The 22,197-nt window shown below is 37.4% G+C and overlaps 1 protein-coding gene across 4 annotated transcripts in view; it reads right to left on the bottom strand.

The window, feature by feature from the left end:
• COG5 (component of oligomeric golgi complex 5) overlaps positions 1-22,197 on the bottom strand; it is a 193,519-nt gene that overhangs the window by 36,083 nt on the left and 135,239 nt on the right. For all 4 annotated transcript variants that reach the window (XM_049814169.1, XM_049814170.1, XM_049814172.1 and 1 more), the window contains 4 exons: positions 15,402-15,483; positions 13,359-13,563; positions 12,042-12,203; positions 8,912-9,011 (listed from right to left, as the gene is read on the bottom strand). In XM_049814169.1, coding sequence (XP_049670126.1) covers positions 8,912-9,011; positions 12,042-12,203; positions 13,359-13,563; positions 15,402-15,483 — 549 coding nt within the window. The remainder of the gene's footprint in view (positions 1-8,911; positions 9,012-12,041; positions 12,204-13,358; positions 13,564-15,401; positions 15,484-22,197) is intronic.

Below are 22,197 nucleotides of genomic sequence, written 5' to 3' on the forward strand. Positions count from 1 at the left end.
TGGATGTGCAGAAAGTTGAGATCTATTTTAAACCTCAGTAATTACAAACTAGTTTTTAAACACACTCAAAAGGAAAGGATCAGCTTTTTGCAGAAAATTTGAAAGACAAAAATAAATTTTCTAGAGTGGTGTGAGAAGAATATGGTCTGTTTTCTCACAGTCTGCCTCTTTAAACTCCAAAAATCTAGCAAATAATCTATTGCAACCCATTCTAAATGGCTAGCTAGTGGACCAGAGATATTTAATAGGGAAATACTAATTCTGAGTATCTGCTCAAAGTGGAAAATTGAGAAGATTGTTATGGGTACCTGCAAAAGATAAAGCCACCTGAGCAGCATTAAAGAGCAGAACAGTAGCTAGGGATGTAAGTAAAGCAGAATTTGGAATCTTGCACCTGTAAATCACAAGTTCAAACATAAACTGGATTAAAGGATGATGAGAGATAAACTGCTTGTCTCAGTTTCAGTCCTAGTGGAAAGTGGGCATTTATTAAAATCTTCATAATGTGTATCACTGACTGACAATCTTATGTGAAGCCTCAGGAATGAGACCTGTGATTGAAAAGGTCTGAGACAAGATAAATTAATCTTTAAAAATGATTCCTATAGAGTAGAGACAGAGCACAATGGCAAGATAATGCACTGAGCCATACAAGTTTTGTGGGCAATACTAAAAATAATTTAAGAACAAGTGCAGCAGAGCTGACTTTCCATTACATATATTTTGATGCTAATCTTATGTAATGTATTTGGTGCTGATCAGCATTACAATGATCAGTGCTCTAAAAATATCTGAACATGACAGATAGATAGATGCTCCTCAGCCTGTATCTCCGTCCATTACATTCACCAAAAACAGAATATTAAATTACAGAAGGGGTTGGTTGCACTGGCATCCAAAAAGGTGTCATCTGAGTTGGTCCAAAGAAATATTTGGCCACCTGAACAAAGTGTCGAACTCCTGAAAAGAGTTAATATCCAAGGTTTTCTCGCACCCATCCAGCAATATTTGGAGTTGCCAACTAGTCACAACGCCAAAGACAACTGTGCTCTTTTCAAGGACTAGAACTCTGGTAGAAACACCAAATGCTATTTGAAAATAAGTCAAGTATGGCTGACAAGCATTACAGATAGAAAAACATGTTTAGGAAAGCATATCTTTTGAAGCTCTGGCAATCTAAGAAAATCTTAAGACCAAAAGGAATGTTAGTATAGAAGAAATCAGCATCTCCTAACTTTTGCCTTAGAGATTTATTTACATCCTCAGTAAGAAAGTATGAATTCCAGATGCAAGAAAAAAATTACCCCAACCTGCCAGCATTTTAAGCTTCCTCTTGAACAGATTTTGCATGTCGCTCTCATTCAGTCTCATTCACATATTGGCTACACCCATAAACAGTGCCAGGAAAGGTTCCTGGATCTGGCACATGATCATCCTTACCGCTAAACTGTTAGGACAGTCATTAGCAAGTTTTTGGCTGGGCCAACAACCACTTTCCCGAATAATCTCCAGTCACAGCTCTGGAGAGGCAATATTGCAGAGACTATCCCTGAAAAGGGTGCTGGCAGGCAGCCACGTGCTTTGGGGAAGGGCAGCCCTTACCAGCCCTGAGGCAGGCTGTCCTGCACCAGCTGGCCACAGTGCCCAGGAATGTTTCCAGGTACCTTTCGCTGGCTAGTATAGACATTACTGTTACATCCCATGTTGGAGACTAAGAGAGTTCACAGCTAGGATGGCAAATTAAGTCCTGAGTGTCAATCATAAACCTTTACTGACCTCGTACTATCAACTGAGAGAGGCAGACATTAACATAAACATCAGGGTGACAGTGTGGAGCAACTTAATACACAGTCTTTCTGCAGCAAAACCAGACACTTTTTGCTGATCCTTCAAGTAAGGCCAACACTAATCAGAACAAGTCTCAATGACACAAATTTGCCTTCAAACAGATGAGACTAAGCTCATTTACTTACTTCCATTTACTGTTTTGAGGACAGTTATGTATTTTTCTTTCCACACCCATACTCTGTTTCAAAAGCAAATCCAGACCATTTGGGGACAAGCAGTGAGTGATTGGGATATATCAGTGTTTGTCTCTGAAGGAGGGGTTGAAACAACAATTGTTACATTTTTCTACTTCTTATGCTCTTTTTTGGTATTTACTTTCTTAAACAATAATGCACTTAAAAACATCTGCCATCAAGTACATGTCACTCATCATTATGACAGATATTACTTTACAATAACACAGTCCCAGTTACACTAGGACCAGTTAATTGAAAAGCAGATCTCAGTAAACCCTCAGAACAAATAAAGTTTAGAAATAATGTATATTAGTTTTAATCATAGAATTTTTACGTCAGAGTCACTTTACATTTAAACATCAATCCAATTAAATATTCAGAATTGTTTTACATCATCTGAAATCCAGTTTCACCATTGCATTGAAAAACAATATCAGGCTAAATCAAAGCTTCCCAGTTACTTCCCAAGAACCTTCTTCTACTTGGCTGTGTACCCGCATATTAGTGCTCATATTACTGCTCTACTACTGTGCAACTGGTGCATGTTCTAAATACACGTATAACATTACATAACTCAGATATTTACTTAAGCAAATGTAAATAAATCTCAATATACTACTGAGACTCAGGATAGTGAGAAAGAGGCTGCCTACTCTCTATCACAGATATCAGCTGATGCTGACTTTTCCCTCAGAACAACCCAGAATCTAAAAAACTCATTCACCAAAGCAAATCCATACAAATTTCTTTGTGTCCCAAGCATACAGTGCTCCATTGCTTTTGGGATCAGAATAGCAAGTTCTCTCTCATTTTGCCTTTTGGCATGTCTGGTACCAGAGGTCTTCAATACATGAATCAATGTCCTGCCCTTTGAAGATATGGGACAACTGTTTGAACTTTGGTGCAGGGACTCTAATTTTTGAGGCACTTATGTCTTCTCTTTAATCTTTAATCTCAAAATTGACTTCTATTGCCAGGCCTTTAGCATTTTAACTTCGAAATATATAAAATAGACCAAGTGTCACCTTATGTTTTCTTAAGAAGGTTGGGGAAGAATTCTTCAAAATGCCAGGAAGGACTGTGCTCTCTGTACATGCTTAAAAATTTCCAAGTGGCTTATACTAGGCACACCTGATGAACAGAAAATCCCACAGCCATTGCGCAGGGTAAAATTCTGATGAGAAGCCAAGCCTCTACCATGAGCTGTGGGCAAAGGATAGATAAGTAGCTCTCCCAGAGCACTGCCCACAGCCTATATTTCGGGCCTCCACCTCATTCATCAATTTTTATAAGATGTATGACACAACTCCAACCACATTTAGTTAAGGGAATAAAAAAAATGATTCAAATTCTCTATTTCCGTCCTTCATTACACCCACTCTCCTCCATCTTCTGAGTGCTTCCTCTTTATGATTGCTTACAAGTCTGACAGTGGGAAACAACTCCATTATATCATCTGCCTGCAGCATCTTGTCTGTTGGAAAGATCCCTTTTTTTAGACAAACTTTTCTGAAACATTACTCCATAAAATACAATATTCCATATTTAGGGACCTCTCCAATTATAGGCAATCACAACTCCCACTGATTTTAGCCTTATCTACCCTAACCTTAAGATAAATCTGCCTAGCGTAATATGGCCATGCAGATTCTTGCTTTGCCTGTACTTCAAGCAGACATGAACTTGCTCCAGTTGTGCTCCAGGCTGAATGAGAGGGTTGAGCTCAGCAAGGTGCCAAGGCTGAGCTGGTCACCCTGGATTGGACTGGAGCTAAAATGTGTCCCACCATCTGAGAGCACAGCAGAGCAAGTTTGTGTTTGCCTAAATCGTGTAAGCATACCATTACATATTCACATACAAAAATGTTTTTTAAGATAGTTTGATCCACCAGAAGTTGCCAGAGTAATCACCCCCACCTACTCTGAAAAGCAAGTGGACAACCTGATTTTTACAATCCTGCTTCTGCAAATTACTCTTTGCTTGTTTATTGGCCAAAAGATAACAGGCCACTTTGTCTCTGACAGTGATGCCTCATGGTGGGAAGAGGCAGCAAGACACAGCCTCCACAAGACAAGACAGGAAGGATTGCTGTGGGACTCTGATTGCAATTAATAAAGATAGTCTGACAGGATGACTGTAACTCTAGGGAGGAAACTAGTAGAGGTCTCCAGGTTCAAAAAGTATGAGAATCGCATCTTCTCTAAACAACTGCATTTTCACGTTCACAGCACAACACATTTCATCTACGTGCACTTGGTGGGTGTGTTAGTATATTTCAGTCCACCCACATGCCAAGCTGAACAGAAATAGCACAAAAGTAAGAGAACATACAGTACTTACATTTCTACTCACAATATATGAGGTAACTGAAATCATCACTCTAAAAACAGAAAGAATGCAACAAAAACCTCAACAATAAATATTGTTTGAAATAGTCCTGTGCTGGGAAGGGAATAGACTAGATAGCAAAACAGGGCTCTTCCATCTTCAGCCTCTATAAGGACAACACATCTTGCAATTTATTTTTCTGCTTGTTGGCAAAAGTACACATCTTGTCAACTTTCAGAGCCTTTAACCCTCAATGTTTCATGACTCCTCTCCACCAGACATCCAGTTCTAAGTATCAGCAAGAAAAATAGCTCTATCAACAGGCAAACCAAAACATAGTGATTACAAAGTTGCAACGAAGAGATTTTTAATTATGAGAGAAATCACAACATTTCAAGTACATTTAAAATTCAGCTCAGTAAATGACAAAATTACAGGTAATCAACTGGGGAAATACAGTTTTGTATCACTTCTAATCAACAAGTGACTATCATTTTCATTATTATATACATAAATGAGAATCTGATTTAAAGTAGCATATGAACAATATCAAACATGAATTTAAAAGACTTCCGCAATCAACCAGAGTATTACCCTAGAGCAGTGGTCTTCAAAGTGGGGTGCATGCACCACAGGTGTTATGGAAGACAATCCATCGGGGTGCAGGAAGAAAATATGAGAACTTCAATAGTATATGTATGTAATTTATAAATAAGGAAGTATATATATAATGGGGGTCCATGCTCAAAAAGTTTTTCTTGATACGGATGCATGATCACAAAAGTATAGAGATCACTGCCCTAGAGGATCCTGCCATGTAAATATTGCTGCCATGTCAGAGGCATCTAATGAAGAGGCTGGTGAGATATAAGCTCTCTTTTACAACTCTTCTCAACTATCAGTTATACAAGTGGGTAAAAATTTCTCTAGAAGGCAGATTTGTGAGCTCCTATCTTCTGTTAAGCAGCATGGATTCTCAAAAAAAAAACCCAAATTACTCAACTTTTATTTTGTTTTCAGGAAATGCAACTTACTGGTTTCTCATGAATCTCTTCCCTCCACTGTACTTATTGTTAGCATTTGATGGAGGAGCAAATTTTCCTTATGTGGCCAGTTAAACAAGAGCACAACATGTTATATGTGTCAATCAAGAGGGGTAACTTCAGGTATTTGCAAATGGGAATGGATGACCTCTGGAAAACTCTTAAATCAAAAAGAAAAGTTAGTGTTCTTTTTCAACTGGGCTACCTCACTTGCATGAAAACATAGTTAGTGAACAAAACCTGGCTCAATAAGCAGCCATTATGTTACAAAGAAGCAATGGATTACAGTGTGCAAACACAGAAGAGAAAAATTTTGCTCCTATCCCAAACATGATGATCAGATTTTTTAATCTCCCAATCTGGAATGAGAAGGATGTAGAAATGGTGACTAAATGGAAATCTCACAGTGTCTGTAATCATTATGAAGATGTTTGGGCTGCCTATTTTGGAGAAAATGTGAATGAGACAAAACAATAACGGCACAGAGAAAATATACCAAGCACCCTTCCTCAGCATCACCTAACAAAACACAGGATGGGTGGTGAAGTTGAAAGGTAATATTCTTAAATTAACAGAAATATTTTTTTTAAATTTAGTGCAATGTATAATTATCCCTTCAAACTCTGTATAGTAAGAATATCTGCAATTACACTGACTGAAATTAGGACAATAATTCTGAACGCTTCATGGCATACACCAACCACATCAAGCATCAGCAAGGCGTTAGCTAAAGATTCTCCCAACAGCAGAATGTATCTACCTACTGCTCACAGAGGGTTATTTATATCTTCTCTGAAATCATTTGAACTGGTTAATACAAGAATAGGTCTCAGGCAGAGCAACAGCTAGTTCTTGGTGTGGAGAAAGCTGAAAACCAAAAGCCAGAAGTGTACAAAGTCACAAGTAACACAAATGTTTTGGATTCACAGGAGAGGCCATTTTTTCTTACTTGTTTTTGTTGTAGTAGTATATGTGCAAATTGCTAGATGCTGCTTTTACTCAAAGTGAAAGTCTTTGAGTCTTAAATAACATTTTTTTTTGTTATTTGTCCTATCTAAAGCTAACTGGAGAAACAGTGATGAAATCTTAGTGAATTACAATTCCTTTTTTTGTGAATAAATAAAACCCCTGACATCAGAATGTCTGAACATTTTTAGGATTGCATATTTCACTTTTTCACCATTCAAATCTACCTGCAATATTACAACAACATTTAAAAAAAATTCTAATGACTCTTAAAAGCCCTCCCCAACCTTCCTTCACTGAGAATACTGAGATTCTTGTGTTTACTTTTAATTTGGAAGAGAACTCAATTGTGAATTCCTCCAGGAAATTAAATTTCCATCTTTAGCACTGCTCTACTATAGCTATTAGAAATGAAGCATCTGAGCGGAAATGTTACATGGTCACCCTTCTCCGCTTTAGAAAGCTATCATTGGAGGCTGGATTGCAAGATTGAATGAAGATTGCATTCTTGGCTACACCACTAAAACATAATGAAACAGTGCTGTCTGACATAGCTCCTGTTCTACACATGGTACACATTTCAGGCTCAATCTGTCTGCCCAAAAATAGGTATAAAAAAAAAAGAGTTAAGATGTTCTAGACTATATCCACAGGGCTGGCAAGCATGGCACAAGACAAATGGGAGAGCCATGCCCTTCTGGAGAAGCAGCTGGAGGCTAAGCATGGTATTTTAACACTTTAAAGATGGCACTATACACCTATACCTTGAGCAACTGTTTTGAGCCCTTCCAGTTTTTAATTTTGTAATATGTGTATCAGTAAGGAAAGAAAAACAAAGTAAAAAAAAAATGTAGCTGTGCAATACATAGTTGATATTGTTTTACAATTTGCAGGTATATTCTTGAAGGACATTCATATGCTTTCTGCCAGTTTGACGAATCCTGTCACTTAGTTTTTCAAAGTTTCAGGTTTTATTTTCTGTTGTCAAATTCAAGAAGTTCAAGGGCTCATATTCCCTCTTTACTCCTACATTCTTTTAGTTTAAGGTCAGTTAATACAAAGCCTCAAATCATATACTTGTCAGCTGATTTCTACACATCCTTTTTTTCTGGTTTGTGCCAGCTGGCTGATCACAAAATGAGGTACACTTTTGAATAAGCTACTGGCCAGATTCAAACTCTAACAGAGATCATGAGCACAACAGACCTGGTGCTTTCACAGTTACAGCTGATATGTCTTTTTTTTTTTTTTCCAGTTGAATGCCACTATTTGATGCTGCACTACAGGATAAATAGAGACCCAAGTGTAATATTTTTTACTCATGATGACTCTTGCAACCTACTAAAAATCCTGATTTCTTTCATGAGAAAATTTCACTCTGAAATTAGGAAGCCATGATTCTGTGTCTTTAAAGGAAGACCCAACTTAAGCACTATGCTCTAAATATATAGCAAAATAATGTAAACACATATTTTTATTTTAAAATTTTAAATATTCTTTATAGCCTCCATGACTGCTTCACCTATATTCCTCTTCCATACACTAGTTTGCAAACTTCCAATACAATTCATCCAACAGACAGGGTAAACAAGGTATGTATTACTGAATTTCTATTTTTTTAAAATCTATTCAGAGACAGCAGGTGTCTAAAAGGTAAACAGAATCCATACTAACTTAATTGCTGCAATGTTTTGTAGCCAATTGTTACAAAAAAATTGTCAGCAAGTATCTCTCTTTAAATGAACCATATTGTAAATAAATGTCACCAGAGTCTGAGTTTGCTTTCAAAATTAGTGTTAAGTGAGAATCTTGTTTACAAATACAAGTAGTTAGTCATTTCTTGTGGGCCTGTGTATTGCAAAAATTAATTTTCATCTCTTCATAAGAAAAACATTAAAATTTCAGCAACAGACTTCACAAGAAAATTGTTGATCTTAAATATTCTTTTTTCATATGATGACAACATCATTCACTGTACTATCCATCAGCTTTTTGGGGATCCTTATCCAAAGGATAAGGCTTTGGGGATCCTTCCTCTATTCAGTTTAACACTAGATAACAGTGCAGAGCAAATGACTGGAGGCATTTGACAAATGCAAATAAATCAAGGGTCAGTTAAATATATGGCAAATAATAAATATATGGAAAAAATGTGCAAATTTTGATGCAAATAGTGAAAAAATATATTCTAATAGTCCAGATTTTAATGCCATAAAGAAGATGTATCATGTAACTGATGGAATATCAAATGTTGGTAAATATTAAACTGAACTGAATTGTCTTAATTTTACTTAACGACAACTACAATTTTGATTTTATTAAATTAATATGGCAAATTCTGTTTGGAGTTATACATACAAATTTTACTGCTATCAATAGACTGTGTTTATCCGAAGGCAGAATTTAACTGAAAATGTTTACAAATACAATAGAAAGCCTATTGGAAGGTTTTGTCTGTCTAGATTGCTATACTGTTATGTTGTAAATCTACAGAACCCAGAACAATGTACACAGTAAAATGTAATTTTTTAGAAATTTAAAATTACTTACAAGCTGCTCAGACTTTACACTGTAGAGCTGAATGGTCTTGGCCACATTTTTTGCCACAGCTAAACTCAGGTCCGGATCAACAGCAGCCACATTTAGCTCACTGGAAGCAAAGATTACAAATCTTAAGTAACAACTAAACAGTGCTGTATTTAATTGATAAAAAATTAACTATAAATATGTAGTTATGTGGCATAGAATCATCATAGAATCATAGAATGGTTTGGGTTGGAAGAGACCTTAAAGATCATCTAGTTCCAAGCCCCCTGCCATGGGCAGGGGCACCTTCCACTAGACCAGATTGCTAAGAGCGCCATCCAACCTGGCCTTGAACACTTCCAGGGATGGGGCATCCACAGCCTCTCTGGGGAGCCTTGGTTTGGGCTCCTCTGGATTCGGTCCAACAGGTCCATGTCTGTCTTCTGTTGGGGGTCCCAGAGCTGAACGCAGTACTCCAGGTGGGGTCTCACCAGAGCAAAGTAGAAGGGGAAAATCACCTCCCTCAACCTACTGGTCACAGTTCTTTTGATGCAGGCAAGGATACGATTGGCTTTCTGGGCTGCAAATGCACATTGCCAGTACACGTCCAGCTTTTCATCCACCAGTATCCCCAAGTCCTTCTCCTCAGGGCTGCTCTCAATCCATTCTCTGCCTAGCCTGTATTTGTTCTTGGGATTACCTCGACCCATGTGCACGACCTTGCACTTGGCCTTGTTGAACTTCATGAGGTTCACACAAGCCTGCCTCTCAAGCCTGTCAAGGTCCCTCTTGGCATCCCTTCCCTCCAGCACATTGACCGCACCACACAGCTTGGTGTTGGCAGCAAACTTGCTGAGGGTGCACTCAATCCCACTGTCCATGTCGCCAACAAAGATGTTAAACAGCGCCAGTCCCAAAACCGGCCCCTGAGGAATGCCACTCATCACTGGTCTCCACTTGGACATCGAGCCACTGACTGCAACTCTCCTGAATGTGACCATCCAGCCAATTCCTTATCCAGGAAGTGGTCCATCTGTCAAATGCATGTCTCTCCAATTTAGAGACAAGGATGTTGTGTGGGACAGTGTCAAATGCTTTGCACAAGTCCCGGTAGATGATGTCAGTTGCTCTTCTCCTATCCACCAACACTGTAACCCCACTGTAGAAGGCCATCAAATTTGTCAGGCACAATCTGCCCTTAGTGAAGCCATGCTGGCTGTCACCAATCACCTCCCTATTTTCCATGTGCCTCAGCATGTCAATTTAGAGAGAGTAACACATACAACCAAGTCTTTCTAAGCACCATAATTCAGTTTACAATTTAACAAGTCATTTGGGAATTTTATGTGCAGTGCTCCTATTCTAGTAAAAATGAGCAAAGTTTAGGAATGACACTTCAGTATGAAATCACTATTAGTAAGCCATTCAAAAATATTGACTGCAATTAACTACATTCAAGCTTGGCAGCAGCCTTCAAACATTACAGGTGAATACACAGTCATTCAACTCTGGAATTACATGAGCTTTGCAGAAATACCCAGGGGATGCCTTAGCTTGACACAACTAATAAGCTATGTTTTAGGCAATCCTTTATAGTAACAGAAGCCCCAAAGGAATAACAGGGAACAAATGGAAGAAGGAAAAGACTTCTAAATCACTTCCAGTATTTCTTGTTCATGGAACCCCCCAGATCTGCATTAGTTGGGGTTGCATTCATAAATGCTCTACAGAAAACAGACAAGCACAAGGACCATCATTTTGCTAGTGATGAGAGCAATCTCTCCCAAGAACTGGAGAGACACTAGGCACCCTGACATAGGAATAACCTTCTCTGAGAACTCTGCAGGGCCCCAAACATCATTAGCTAAAGGTCACTCTAGAAAATTCAGCTGAAATGTCATAATTTTCATGTCATTCTCCCTTCTCCTCTGCAAGGAGCAAAATAACATCAATAACCAAACCGATAGGCATGTTCTGAGCATCTGCAACTCCCAGTCACAAGTAGAGTGTCAGTATTTAATATTACACATACACACTCACATAAACATACGCATACTGTGAATACTGCCCGTCATTTTCAGACTGTATTAAACAGAGTAGTCATTACCAAAACTTCATGAGGCAAAATACACCACTGGTAATTTAAGCATCTCATTTTACAAATTCTACCTGGAATAGTTGTCTTTATCTATGATCTTGCTGTTTCACTCTAACAGAATATTTACATCAGGTATTATCACTTGCAGCCAAGCAACTATCATCCGCTCTTTGACACAGTCAGAATAGTTAAGATAGTAGACATTTACAATATGTGTGAAGTTTCTCTTCCTGATGTTTTATAAACTTAAACAGTAAAACTTAAATTAAAATCTCAGTTATTCCAGAAAAACAAAATACAGAAGATAAATAATAAAATTTATAATAAATTATAAATAAAAATGAAGAGGTGATTATCCTGCTGTATTTAGCGTTGGTGCGGCCTCACCTTGAGTACTCTGTGCAGTTCTGGGACCCCCAAACAATTTAAAAAGGTTGTTAAGGTACTTGAATGTGTCCAGAGGAGGGCAACAAAGCTGGTTAAAGGGCTAGAAGGAATGTCCTGTGAGGAGCAGCTAAGGACTTTGGCTTGTCTAGTTTGGAGAAAAGGAGGCAGAAAGGTGCTGCTCTCTACAGCTTCCTGAGGTGGGGAAGTGGAAAGGGAGGTGCTGAGCTCTTCTCCTTGGTATCCAGTGATAGGATGCATGGCAGTGGTTCAAAGTCATGCTAGAGGAGGTTTAGAGTGGATGTTAGGAAGCATTTCTTTACCAAGAGGGTGGTCATACACTGGAACAGGCTTCCTAGCAAGGTGGTCAATGTCCCAAGCCTGTCAGTGTTTAAGAGGCATTTGGACAATCCCCTAAATAACATGCTTTAACTTTTGGTCAGGCAGAATTTTTTCATTGGTCAGGCAGTTGGACTAGATGATCATTGTAGGTCCCTTCCAACTGAAATATTCCATTCCATTCCAAACCCTGACTTAATTTTTACACTAATGAGTTTTATAACTAAAGAGTAATCAACCTTTTACTGCTAAGGAAGTCTCAGTTCTAAAATTGCAACTTATGAGTAAAAACATGTTGAAGATTACATTTTGCAATGTATTATATGTGCATACCTGGCTATAGTTTTAATGATGCTGTCAAGCTCATCAGAAGAAGGAGGATTCCGACCTCCAGGAGGGAAGACAAGATTGATGGGGTCAAAGAGTCGAGATAAGGATTTTGACAAATAAGCAGCTTCATATTGTTGCAATGAATCTTTCAAGGCCTTCTCTGGACTGCGGGTATAAGACAAAATTACTACATTCTAATTTAAAATACACAATAGCATTGAATCTTTCCAGACCATACAAACTTCACAGTATTGAACCTGCTTTTTCTTCTGCTCTTTAAACATAAGCACTCGGAAAGATTTTAATACTGTATAACATCTTGCTTTTCACTTGAACCAAGTAACTACTCAGGGAGCTATTCTGTGTAGTTCAATACAGTTCTTTGCACTTTCTGTAAGACTAGTGTGGAATCCCTAATTCAAGGTGTTCTTGAAACAAACAGTGATAAAAATATCTGCAAAATATCAGCAAGATATCCAGAACCGCAATGAAAGACCTTTTTATATTCACATATTTCATTAGCAGATAGCTTGTACTCAATGGTACATTAAAAAAAATAATTAACTCCTGGTATATGTATGCATATAGAAAGCTTCAAATACACAGACTTGCCTTAAATTTACCTTTAATAAGCTTCAGTCTTTAGTATTTCTATTCGTGAAAATGAGTAAGCAGTATCTCTCTCAAACATTTTACCTCATTGTCAGAAGTTTGGTGAACTTTTTACTTTGCTTCCATTGAAGTCAATACATGTCCCACTGACTGCTCAGGAACATATTTAAGCCAATACAAATCTCACATAAAATATTCATTCTATCTTACATAAGTCTAGCAGTCCTAATAGACTTGATGAACCTGTTTCAGTTTGGTCTTTCTGATATCTACCATCTACCACTCAGATCATGTTTATTCTACTATGTATAAACATAAAAACTGTGAATCATAACAAACTGAACATTTGTCACACTCCAATGATTGCAATATCATTAAGAGAAACCTATTGCTGTAATCAAAACATATACAAAACTGAATTTTCATCATTCTGCTTTTTTTTCACCCAAAGAGACAAAAAGATAAAACTAGTTCCAAAGTCAGAGACTTTGTGAAAGAGAAGACAATCCAACACTGTTAATTACATAACCTAATGAAAATCCTAAAGGTCTAAAGTAGTATTAAAGCAATAACTGCAAGAGAAAAAAAAAAAGCCTTTAAAATTTTCCACTCTGACAATTTGAATAACACTAAGTTCTTAAAAATACTCTCTTTTCTTGCAGGGTGCAAAGTTTTACATTTTATTGCCTTAGAGTTCATAATACATACTCATAATCTTGGGTTTTTTGCATGAATATGTCCTGTGTATCTTCTTCCATTTGTTGTAGTTCAGCAAAGAGATCAGTAGTTCCACTTGTGTTAAAATTCCTCTGAATATTTTGACTATATTGTTGCAGGCGCTTCCACAAGTCATTATAAAGCCTCAGTAATTTAGGGTATTCTCCTTCAAACGCTTGTTTCAAAAACATAGATGCTGCAAAATAAAGCAGTAAGCAATTTGCGTTGCTAAGTTCAAACTAATTTTTTGATTCGTATAAACAACCTGTATCCTTGCATTTATATTAATGAATGATATACTGGAAGACTGGACATGGAAAACTTACTTTATATAATAAAGATATTAATCCTGGTTGTGAAATGTTCGGTATCAAAATTAATTATTACTATTATCATTCATTTAAGGCTAAAGTGTGATTAGAACTCTCTAAATCTAGAGATTTTCTAACAATAGCTTGATGGGGGAAAAGTGTGGGGCTGTGCAACTTTGAAGATACCCATTTAAAACAGACAAAGATAACTTCTATGAGCCATAGTCTTAAGAAATACGATGAGAGAAGCATATGCTTTTACACACACTTCTTAAAACAAGGTACCTAAAACACAATTCCTAAACTTCTAAAATAAAGAATGACAAAGCCAGCAGAAAAATGAGCATTACTTTCAGCCTTGAAAGGCTTGCCACAAGTAACCGGAAATGAAACAAATGTACAACTGTTTTAGCAACTGATGTTAATCTTGATCTAACATCACTCATACTTTATGGATTTCCCATTACATCAGGAGATTAACACTGTTCCATTCATTTGTAGGTTTTTCGCGTTCCAGACATCTGCCCCATTTCACCCAGCCTATCCTTTCAACTCAAATACATCCTTATTTTTTATACTGGAGGATTCACATTTATTATCAAACACAGAGATATTTTAGGTCACAAAGCTATGTTTATAAAGACTGACAAAATGTAAGAGTTCCCTTTCTTCTGAAATGTTGATTGATTTATTAACTGATGTCACAATTTTACAATCTTAAAACCAAGTGCTGAAAACAGGTAGCATGTGTTTGGTTTGAACATATGAGATTCCTGGTATGTAGATACCGCTGTTGAAGTAATGTGTAAGGCAAACGGTAAAACTAATATGTTTTAACACGAGATGAATACATTTTCTTCTGGGATCATCTAGTTACATAGCAACCACTGAACATGAATCAACCAGCTAGTTCCTCAAAATTATATTACTGCTATAATGCCTAACTGGACCAAATTTTGAAAGGCCAATGCAATAGCTGAGTTTGCAAAGATAAATACAAATCTAATGCACTTTATCTGTATGTGCAAAAGACTAACTTTATACACTGTACACAAACATGAAAGACATATTTATGAAAGCACCAAGCTCACCTATGATCCAATTGCATGCTGCATTAGCATATACTGGTAATAGTACTGTCTTATGTTTATACATGTTTTTTATTTAATATTCCTTGATTGTATCTGCTATTTATGTATTACATATGTACAGAATATTGTGTATAGTCAGAACACCAGCCATTTATCTATATTTAGACAAGACACAATTTTGAAGAAACTCGACTCCTATTTACAAAGGTATCAAAAAATGGCCAAAATCAGATTTTTACAACTAATCAGTGTTTAACAAGAAAAGACTGTAAGAACTGCTCTTTAAAATCAAATTACTATTTTTAAATTTGGCAAACCCATTTGCTTTTGAAAGTATAATGTACCATTCCAAACATTTTTACCTCCACATACAGTTGCAAAAATATGTTTTTGTTATCAGATAATGACTACTTAATGAAGCAGAAAATATTTCTTTCTGAAAATTCAACCATAGTTTAGGAGGATCAACCTGTTTGGTTACAAAACCAAAAAGTTTTAAATTCACAGACCCCACACTGAGTGAACCGCTGCTATAGTTCTAGTAGAGAAGATAATGAGCAAAGGGCTTCCTGAAATGAGAGATTCAAAATAACTATAGAACACATTACAAATAATTTGTACTGAATACTTACAGTCTGTTGCTGACTGAAACTGAGAGGAAAGTGTCTGAGTTACTGCAGTCCAAAATTTGTACAAAATATCAGACTGGCGATCCTGATAGCAAGGGACAAAAGAAATACAAGTTTCAAAACACTCTTTTCAAAGATTCTTAAACAAGACAAATGCTTCCAGTCAAAGCTGTTCTACCATCACTGAGAATAAAACTAAGTAAAAGAATTCTGAGAGGTTTTCCTCAAGTTTAAAGCTAGGAAAAAATGTTGAGGAATACAAAAATAAAAGCTTCAATCTTCTCTCAAATGGAATATTTTCCTTCAAGCCTGAGAGAAATGTTCCCAGGTCTCTAGGTGCATGAGTGTAGACTGAAGCAGCACACCTCAGGAGCTGTGTTAGAAAATCTCTTTGCATTGCAGTGACCTTCTCATTCTGCGGGCGTTCTCATGCTGGCTATATCCCAGCAATTATTGTTACTGCCATTACAACACACTTGCAAACACTGACCAGGGACCAAAAACAGTGCATGCTGCTCTGCTTCCCACAGAACAGTTTCTTGTTTCTAAAAACATAAACCACATGAAAATACAGTGAACTTCACAGTTGACTCTTCACCACCTTATGTCAACAGGGCTTGCTGTCAGAAGTGGAAACAACGTAGAATATTCTTGCAAAAAAGACATACAAGAAATGGCAGGCTGTTTCCTTACTCCCCACAACATCTTGCACTTATGCTCAAGCATTAAAGCATGACTTTGTTTTCTCTCTTTTGCTTTCTTCCTGTCTGTGTGTTTGAGGTAGAAAAAAATTACAGGAGATGACAATGGGTATCCTGTCCTGCCCACTAGTTAAATACTTGGAAGGCTGTCCAGTGTTTTTATGGGAAGGGGAAGCTGACTCTGGACAGAATGGTTTTCTTCATTGCGTGGTATAGATGGAATATATTGACCCTACTGTATAAATGAACCAGTTTGACCAAATCACTATAGTAATGATAATCAGCAAAACGTGCTCAGAATGAAAAAGTGAAACAGCCAGCAGTGATGACAAATGTCAGCAATTCTAAGGATCTTATGCTGACACTTGGCTGTTTCTATCCTGAGTTACTCTGAAACATCCAAGGTTTTAAATCAAAGTACAACATTCACAGCTAAAGATGGGTTTAAGCAAAGGGCTCAACACTGAAATCACTATCAGAGGGATGCATTTTCTCAGCCTTCCTTTTGGCACTGCCAGTGACTCTGCTACGAGAAAAATGAAAAAAACCCCAACCAACCAACCCTAGTTCTTGTTAATAACACAAGCCCTTTTAAAGTGTCAGTTCAACTTCTGCACTGCCCAGCACCACAAAAAGGAGGAGATTAGCTATCAAATACAAAAGTCCAGCTACTCCAAACTGAATTACTACTTAAGATGACAAAGGAAGAAAGAATGCACTCTATTCACTTGCATTGGCAATAACATGCAAAGCAAAGAAGGTGTTTAGAATGTCATCCATTAACAGGGTCCACTGCATCCCACTTGAAGATCTGATCATTGAAAGACTGCAAGTTCAAGCTCAAGTTTCAGTTCTAAAACTCTCTTCTTAAAGAATTTATATAAAACCTGAAATCAGTCAAAGGTACACGGAGATATCTAAAAATTAAACAAACAAACAAACAAGCCCCCAGACAATAATCAGAGAGAATGCTTTCACAAATTCTCAGAGTAGATGAGGAATCAATCCAACCCCACTCCTTATCTCTGAAGATATTCAAAGAAAGATAAAATTTATAGGCCATGTGTTAAAAATTGACAGAGAATATCTTTTATGTTGTTGGACTCATACATGTAAAATATATGAGAATTAACATAGAATACTAAAATAAACTGGCATGATAGAATCTCATTTTTGACTGCTTGAGGACACTGATGGATTTAGAAACTGAAGTAACTTATTTTATAGCTATGCTTGTCTTTTCTGTAAAATTGTACTTGATTTTTATAAATGGGCAAAGTAAAATTATAATATTAGACAATGATTCAGAAGATGCACTGCAAAAAATATCTTTGGGTTTTTAGTAGATTTATTACTATAGCATAAACATGAAATTATTCAGTTCTTCTCACAGTTTCACATTTAAAACATGAAAATTACTATAAAACAAATGGCCTTTCACATCTACTATAGAGTAAATTAATTAGTTTTCATGTTCTCTATTCCAACCTGGAACAATGTTTGCCTATTCAGCATGGTAACTCAATTCAATTTCTAAATAATCTAATGGAGGTGGAAAAATACTTACAGAGCACTTTCAAACAACTTTTCATTACTGTAATCATCATGTATACCTCTGTCATAGTCTCAGCAGAAAATACAATGATTAAAGGGTCTTGAAAACAAACTTGCACAGAGTCCCTCCACATTGACATTTCTATCTTAACTGTCAGATTCAACATGGTGACAAATAATAGTAACATACATGTGATGACATTTAATGTTTTTCGTGAAAATACATAACTTTTGCATATACCCATATATATACATATATAATATACACATATGTACTCATGTAAACATTTGCATAGTAGCCACAGCTGTACCAATAGCTTGTGTCTTCTGACCCGGGCAAATGGTGCTCACAGAATGGTGTACAGAATTTTGTAGTGAAGAAGGCCCTCACGTCTGAGATAACCAGCTGTATTATGTATGAGGAGAAACAGAGGGGAAAAGCTATGTGGCAAATTCAAATAACATTTCATACTGATTGACTACTCAGTCAAAAATGTTTAGGGGAAAAAATGATTAATGCCCCAGTTTTGGACCAACTAAAAACACTATCTACAGAGTCATTACTGGTTGCTTCTATAATATAAGACAGGATATTTCATTTTGTCCATTGTTGAGCTGCAGTCACTCTGCAGAGGAAATATAGCTGCTGATTAATAGCACACAAAAGACCATGTAAGAGTTTGTGGCAGGAACCAGAGCATACTATTGCCTACACGTACACCAGGGGGCATTTAGGTGGGTGGACTGTAGCTACCAAAATTAGAATACAGCAAGGCATTAGCATTAGATACTCCTGCTGGAGTAAAAAGTACCATATGCAACCATGAGCGTCCAGAACCATTTACTTGTGTTGTTTAAACCTGTAATTTCTTTTGCTTGCACATTAACTCAATATATTATTTTTTAAGAACTTTTAAATATCTCACTGCTTAGTTTTTAAATAATGTATTCTAATAGAGGTTACATCTGTGCCTGTAGATCACAATAGAAACTATAATTTATTTAAAATATAATGTGCAATCCCACTTGACAATAATCAATACTAGAAAATGACACAAAAAAAGAGAAGCAAAAAGCGCGTTTTTCTCCAGCTTAGCAGGAGATTAAAGGAATGTCCCTCTCCTTGTACTGGACAACTTCTTTAAGGACTTAAGAAGATAGGCAGGATGAAGGTGTAAGAGGAAAAGGCAGTACTGCTTGCCTGCAATGTACACAGTAAATCTACTGGCTCATCTTACTGTAATGGAAAGTTTATAAGCCTTCCCCTATGCTTCCTATAGCACTGTAAGCAACATCACACAGTATCAGAAAGTAACTGCTCTTTTGGGCCCTTCACTTTCAGAAAATGTCATCTAGCTAAAATTGCATTCTTGTCATCTTACCATCTGTAGAGTGTACGTAACAAATTTGGTCCTTCTTTACACTTACACCAAATATCCTCAGTGGTAGACAATGTATGGGAGCATTGGGTACATCCATATTAGTGATTCAATGTGTAGAAGAGATTCTTTCCGGTGCAAATCTGTCTTGTGTCTATACTTGTCTTGCAGAACACAAGTGTGCTAGCAGACTAACTTCCACTATTCAAGGAATACACTACCTCATCATTAGCTTAAAAAGAACAACTTCTGCAATTAAATAGCTTTTTGCAGCATATCATCATATTTTTTGTAACAGAAGCCACAAGGATGTACTAATATTTTTATCAATTAATATTCTGAGACTTTAAATTGGGAATTTTCCATTTCTCTTGCTTCTGAAAATGAAACAAAATTGGAAGATGTTAAATTACTCACACCCCCTCCAAAATAAAAATGCTTGCTTTGAAATCGAGTCACAAGCAGATTAACATCTTGTGATACAATCCCTTGTAGCAGGAGCAGCTGACAAGATGAGTAATGAACTGCATCCGATTATCTTTTCAGCTCTATGGCAATCATTTTCCAACAGCTTCCTATTCCATAACCAACAACACTGGAAAAAGGTCACCATTCTCTCATATTCCGCCCCCCCCCCCATCAGTGTATGTGTTTAATAACGCAGAGAACACATAAACCTTTGGAAGTTAAGAGGTCTGGTACTGTTATCTGGGGCAAAACTGTTTCAGGTGCATAATGCATATATAGAAATCCTACATAAAACATCCATAGCTAATTTAAAATCTCTCAGAAGGAAATTATTACACTTTAGCATATAATATAATGCTATTTCCTCTTTTCATGCAATATGTTCTTTCTTCGACAAAAGAACCTTAACTGTAATTGATGGTATCTAAAACTCAGAACAGGCAAGATTCAGGTTGACATAAACATATTTTCCCATCATGGAATACAGCTGAATTAAACCTATGAACATTAATTGCAAGCAACTGTAAGACTATAATGATAAAATGGAATTTTCGCCCCAAAGCAGATACATTTAACTCAGCATTTTTGAGTTGATGGTACTATCTGTTTGCAGCTTTATCTTGATCTCACAGCAGAGAAAATCTGCACATAAATCATAATTTGCACCACGACAAAATGGCTTGGAGGTTAAGATCAGCCATAGAACTGGCTATTTTTTCATAATAATCTGCTGTGAAAATGCTCCTATACCTAACTACACTTCCATAAACTAATAATCTACCAACCCAAACTGGTAATTAAAAATACCATCACTGCTGTTCCTGCGCCCAGTGACCACTTTATTCTCCAGAACTGATACAGCTGAGCAGGGACTCAAACGATGTAGTAGCCCCTACACAACTCCTTGGGCAGTGCAAGACTGCTTACATCTGTCTTCCTCTTGTGAATTCTTTGCTTTCAGAAATGAAATGAACTGAACAACTGCCCAGTAACATAAACTAGGGCAACCCTCTGCTGTTCCGACCTGCTGGACAGCTGGCCAGAAGCAGGGGAATAGAAAGATGCTTTTGAAAGACATATGGACTATAAGCACTTAGCTACTTTTGAAAATGTTATTCCTAGGGAATCCACTTGCATCTGTGTAGAATAAAATAGAAAAACACAACAATCAGATTCCAGTCTGGCCCATCCACTATAATTTTACCCTTTCTCATACTGTTTAAAAATTCAGTACTCAGTCACACATACTATTCACATAGGAAATACTTGCTGATGGAAATTACACACATAAATAAGACAAAAAATGTCCGGCAGGCTAGACCACAAATGGCAATGAATTTTCTCAACAGTTAGGCTAACTTTTTTGTGCACCTGAACTAGACAAAGATCATTAGTATAAGCCATAATTCAACAAAGTTTACCTTTATTAGAATAACGGATGCAGGCAGTCTGTTTGACTTTCATGGTATACCTTTTTTATGTGAAATTAAGAATGTGCTTAAGTGCTTTGCTGAATCAGGGCCATAATCAACAATCAGCAAAAAACACATTCACCTAGTATAACTATTGCGTTTCAACTATTACTATAAAGTTACTATTGTCAATACCCTGCACAGACAGTAATATTGTGCAACTTCCCTACAAGAGAGAGTTTTTTAGGTAAAACAATAATGTATGATAGTACTGAATAATGATAGTGCCAGGAGACATTTGGACAGTGCTGGTTCATCCTGCTCTCTGTCCCAGCTCAAAAAAGCAAAGTCAAACATAGGCTTGTGCATTGTAGGTGAACACAAACTAGCTATCTGTATTTTAAGGTAAGGTTCTCTCAAGTAAATCTTTCTGTTGTCTTTCCCCAATAATACAAGCATGGTAAGTGTGAAAATTTAATATTCTAATGGCAAAAGTTTAACACTTTTGCTAGTCTAGGACAGAAAAGGTCTACTTTTAGTAAATGCCAAATTCAAAGCAGCCAACTGACCTTTTAGGTAGAGATTTTAAGCAAGAAGTCAAGAGAATCACATTATGGTTGAGGTTGGGAGGGACCTCTGGAGGTCATCTAGTCCAACCCCCTGTTTGAGCAGGGTCACGTAGACTAGGCTGCCCAGGACCGTGTCCAGGCAGCTTTTGTATACATCCAAGGATGGAGACTCCACAACCTCCCTGGGTAACCTGTTCCAGTGCTCAGTCACACTCACAGTGCAAAAGGTGTTTCCTCATGTTCAGAGGGAACCTCCTGTGTTTCAGTTTGCGCCCCTTGCCTCTGGTCCTGTCACTGAGCACCACTGAGAAGAGCCTGGCTCTGTCCTCTCTGCACCCTCCCTTTAGGTGTTTATATACACTGATGAGATCCCCCTGAGCCTTTTCTTCTCCAGCTGACCAGTCCCAGCTCTCTCAGCTTTTCCTCGTAGGAGAGATGCTCCAGTCCCTTCATCTTTGTGGCCCTTTTTTGGACTCTCTCCAGTGTGTCCACATCTCTCTTGTACTGGGGAGCCCAGAACTCAACACGGTGCTCCCTGTGTGGCCTCACCAGTGGTGAATAAAGGGAAGGATCACCTCCTCAATCTGCTGGCAATACACTGCATGCTGCAGCCCAGGATACTCTTCACCTTCTTTGCCACAAGGGCACATTGCTGGCTTATATTCAACTTGGTGGCCATCAGGACCCCCAGGTCCTTTTCTGCCAAGCTGCTTTCC

Source organism: Accipiter gentilis, chromosome 11, assembly GCF_929443795.1.
Source record: "Accipiter gentilis chromosome 11, bAccGen1.1, whole genome shotgun sequence".
Classification (NCBI taxonomy): domain Eukaryota; kingdom Metazoa; phylum Chordata; class Aves; order Accipitriformes; family Accipitridae; genus Astur; species Astur gentilis.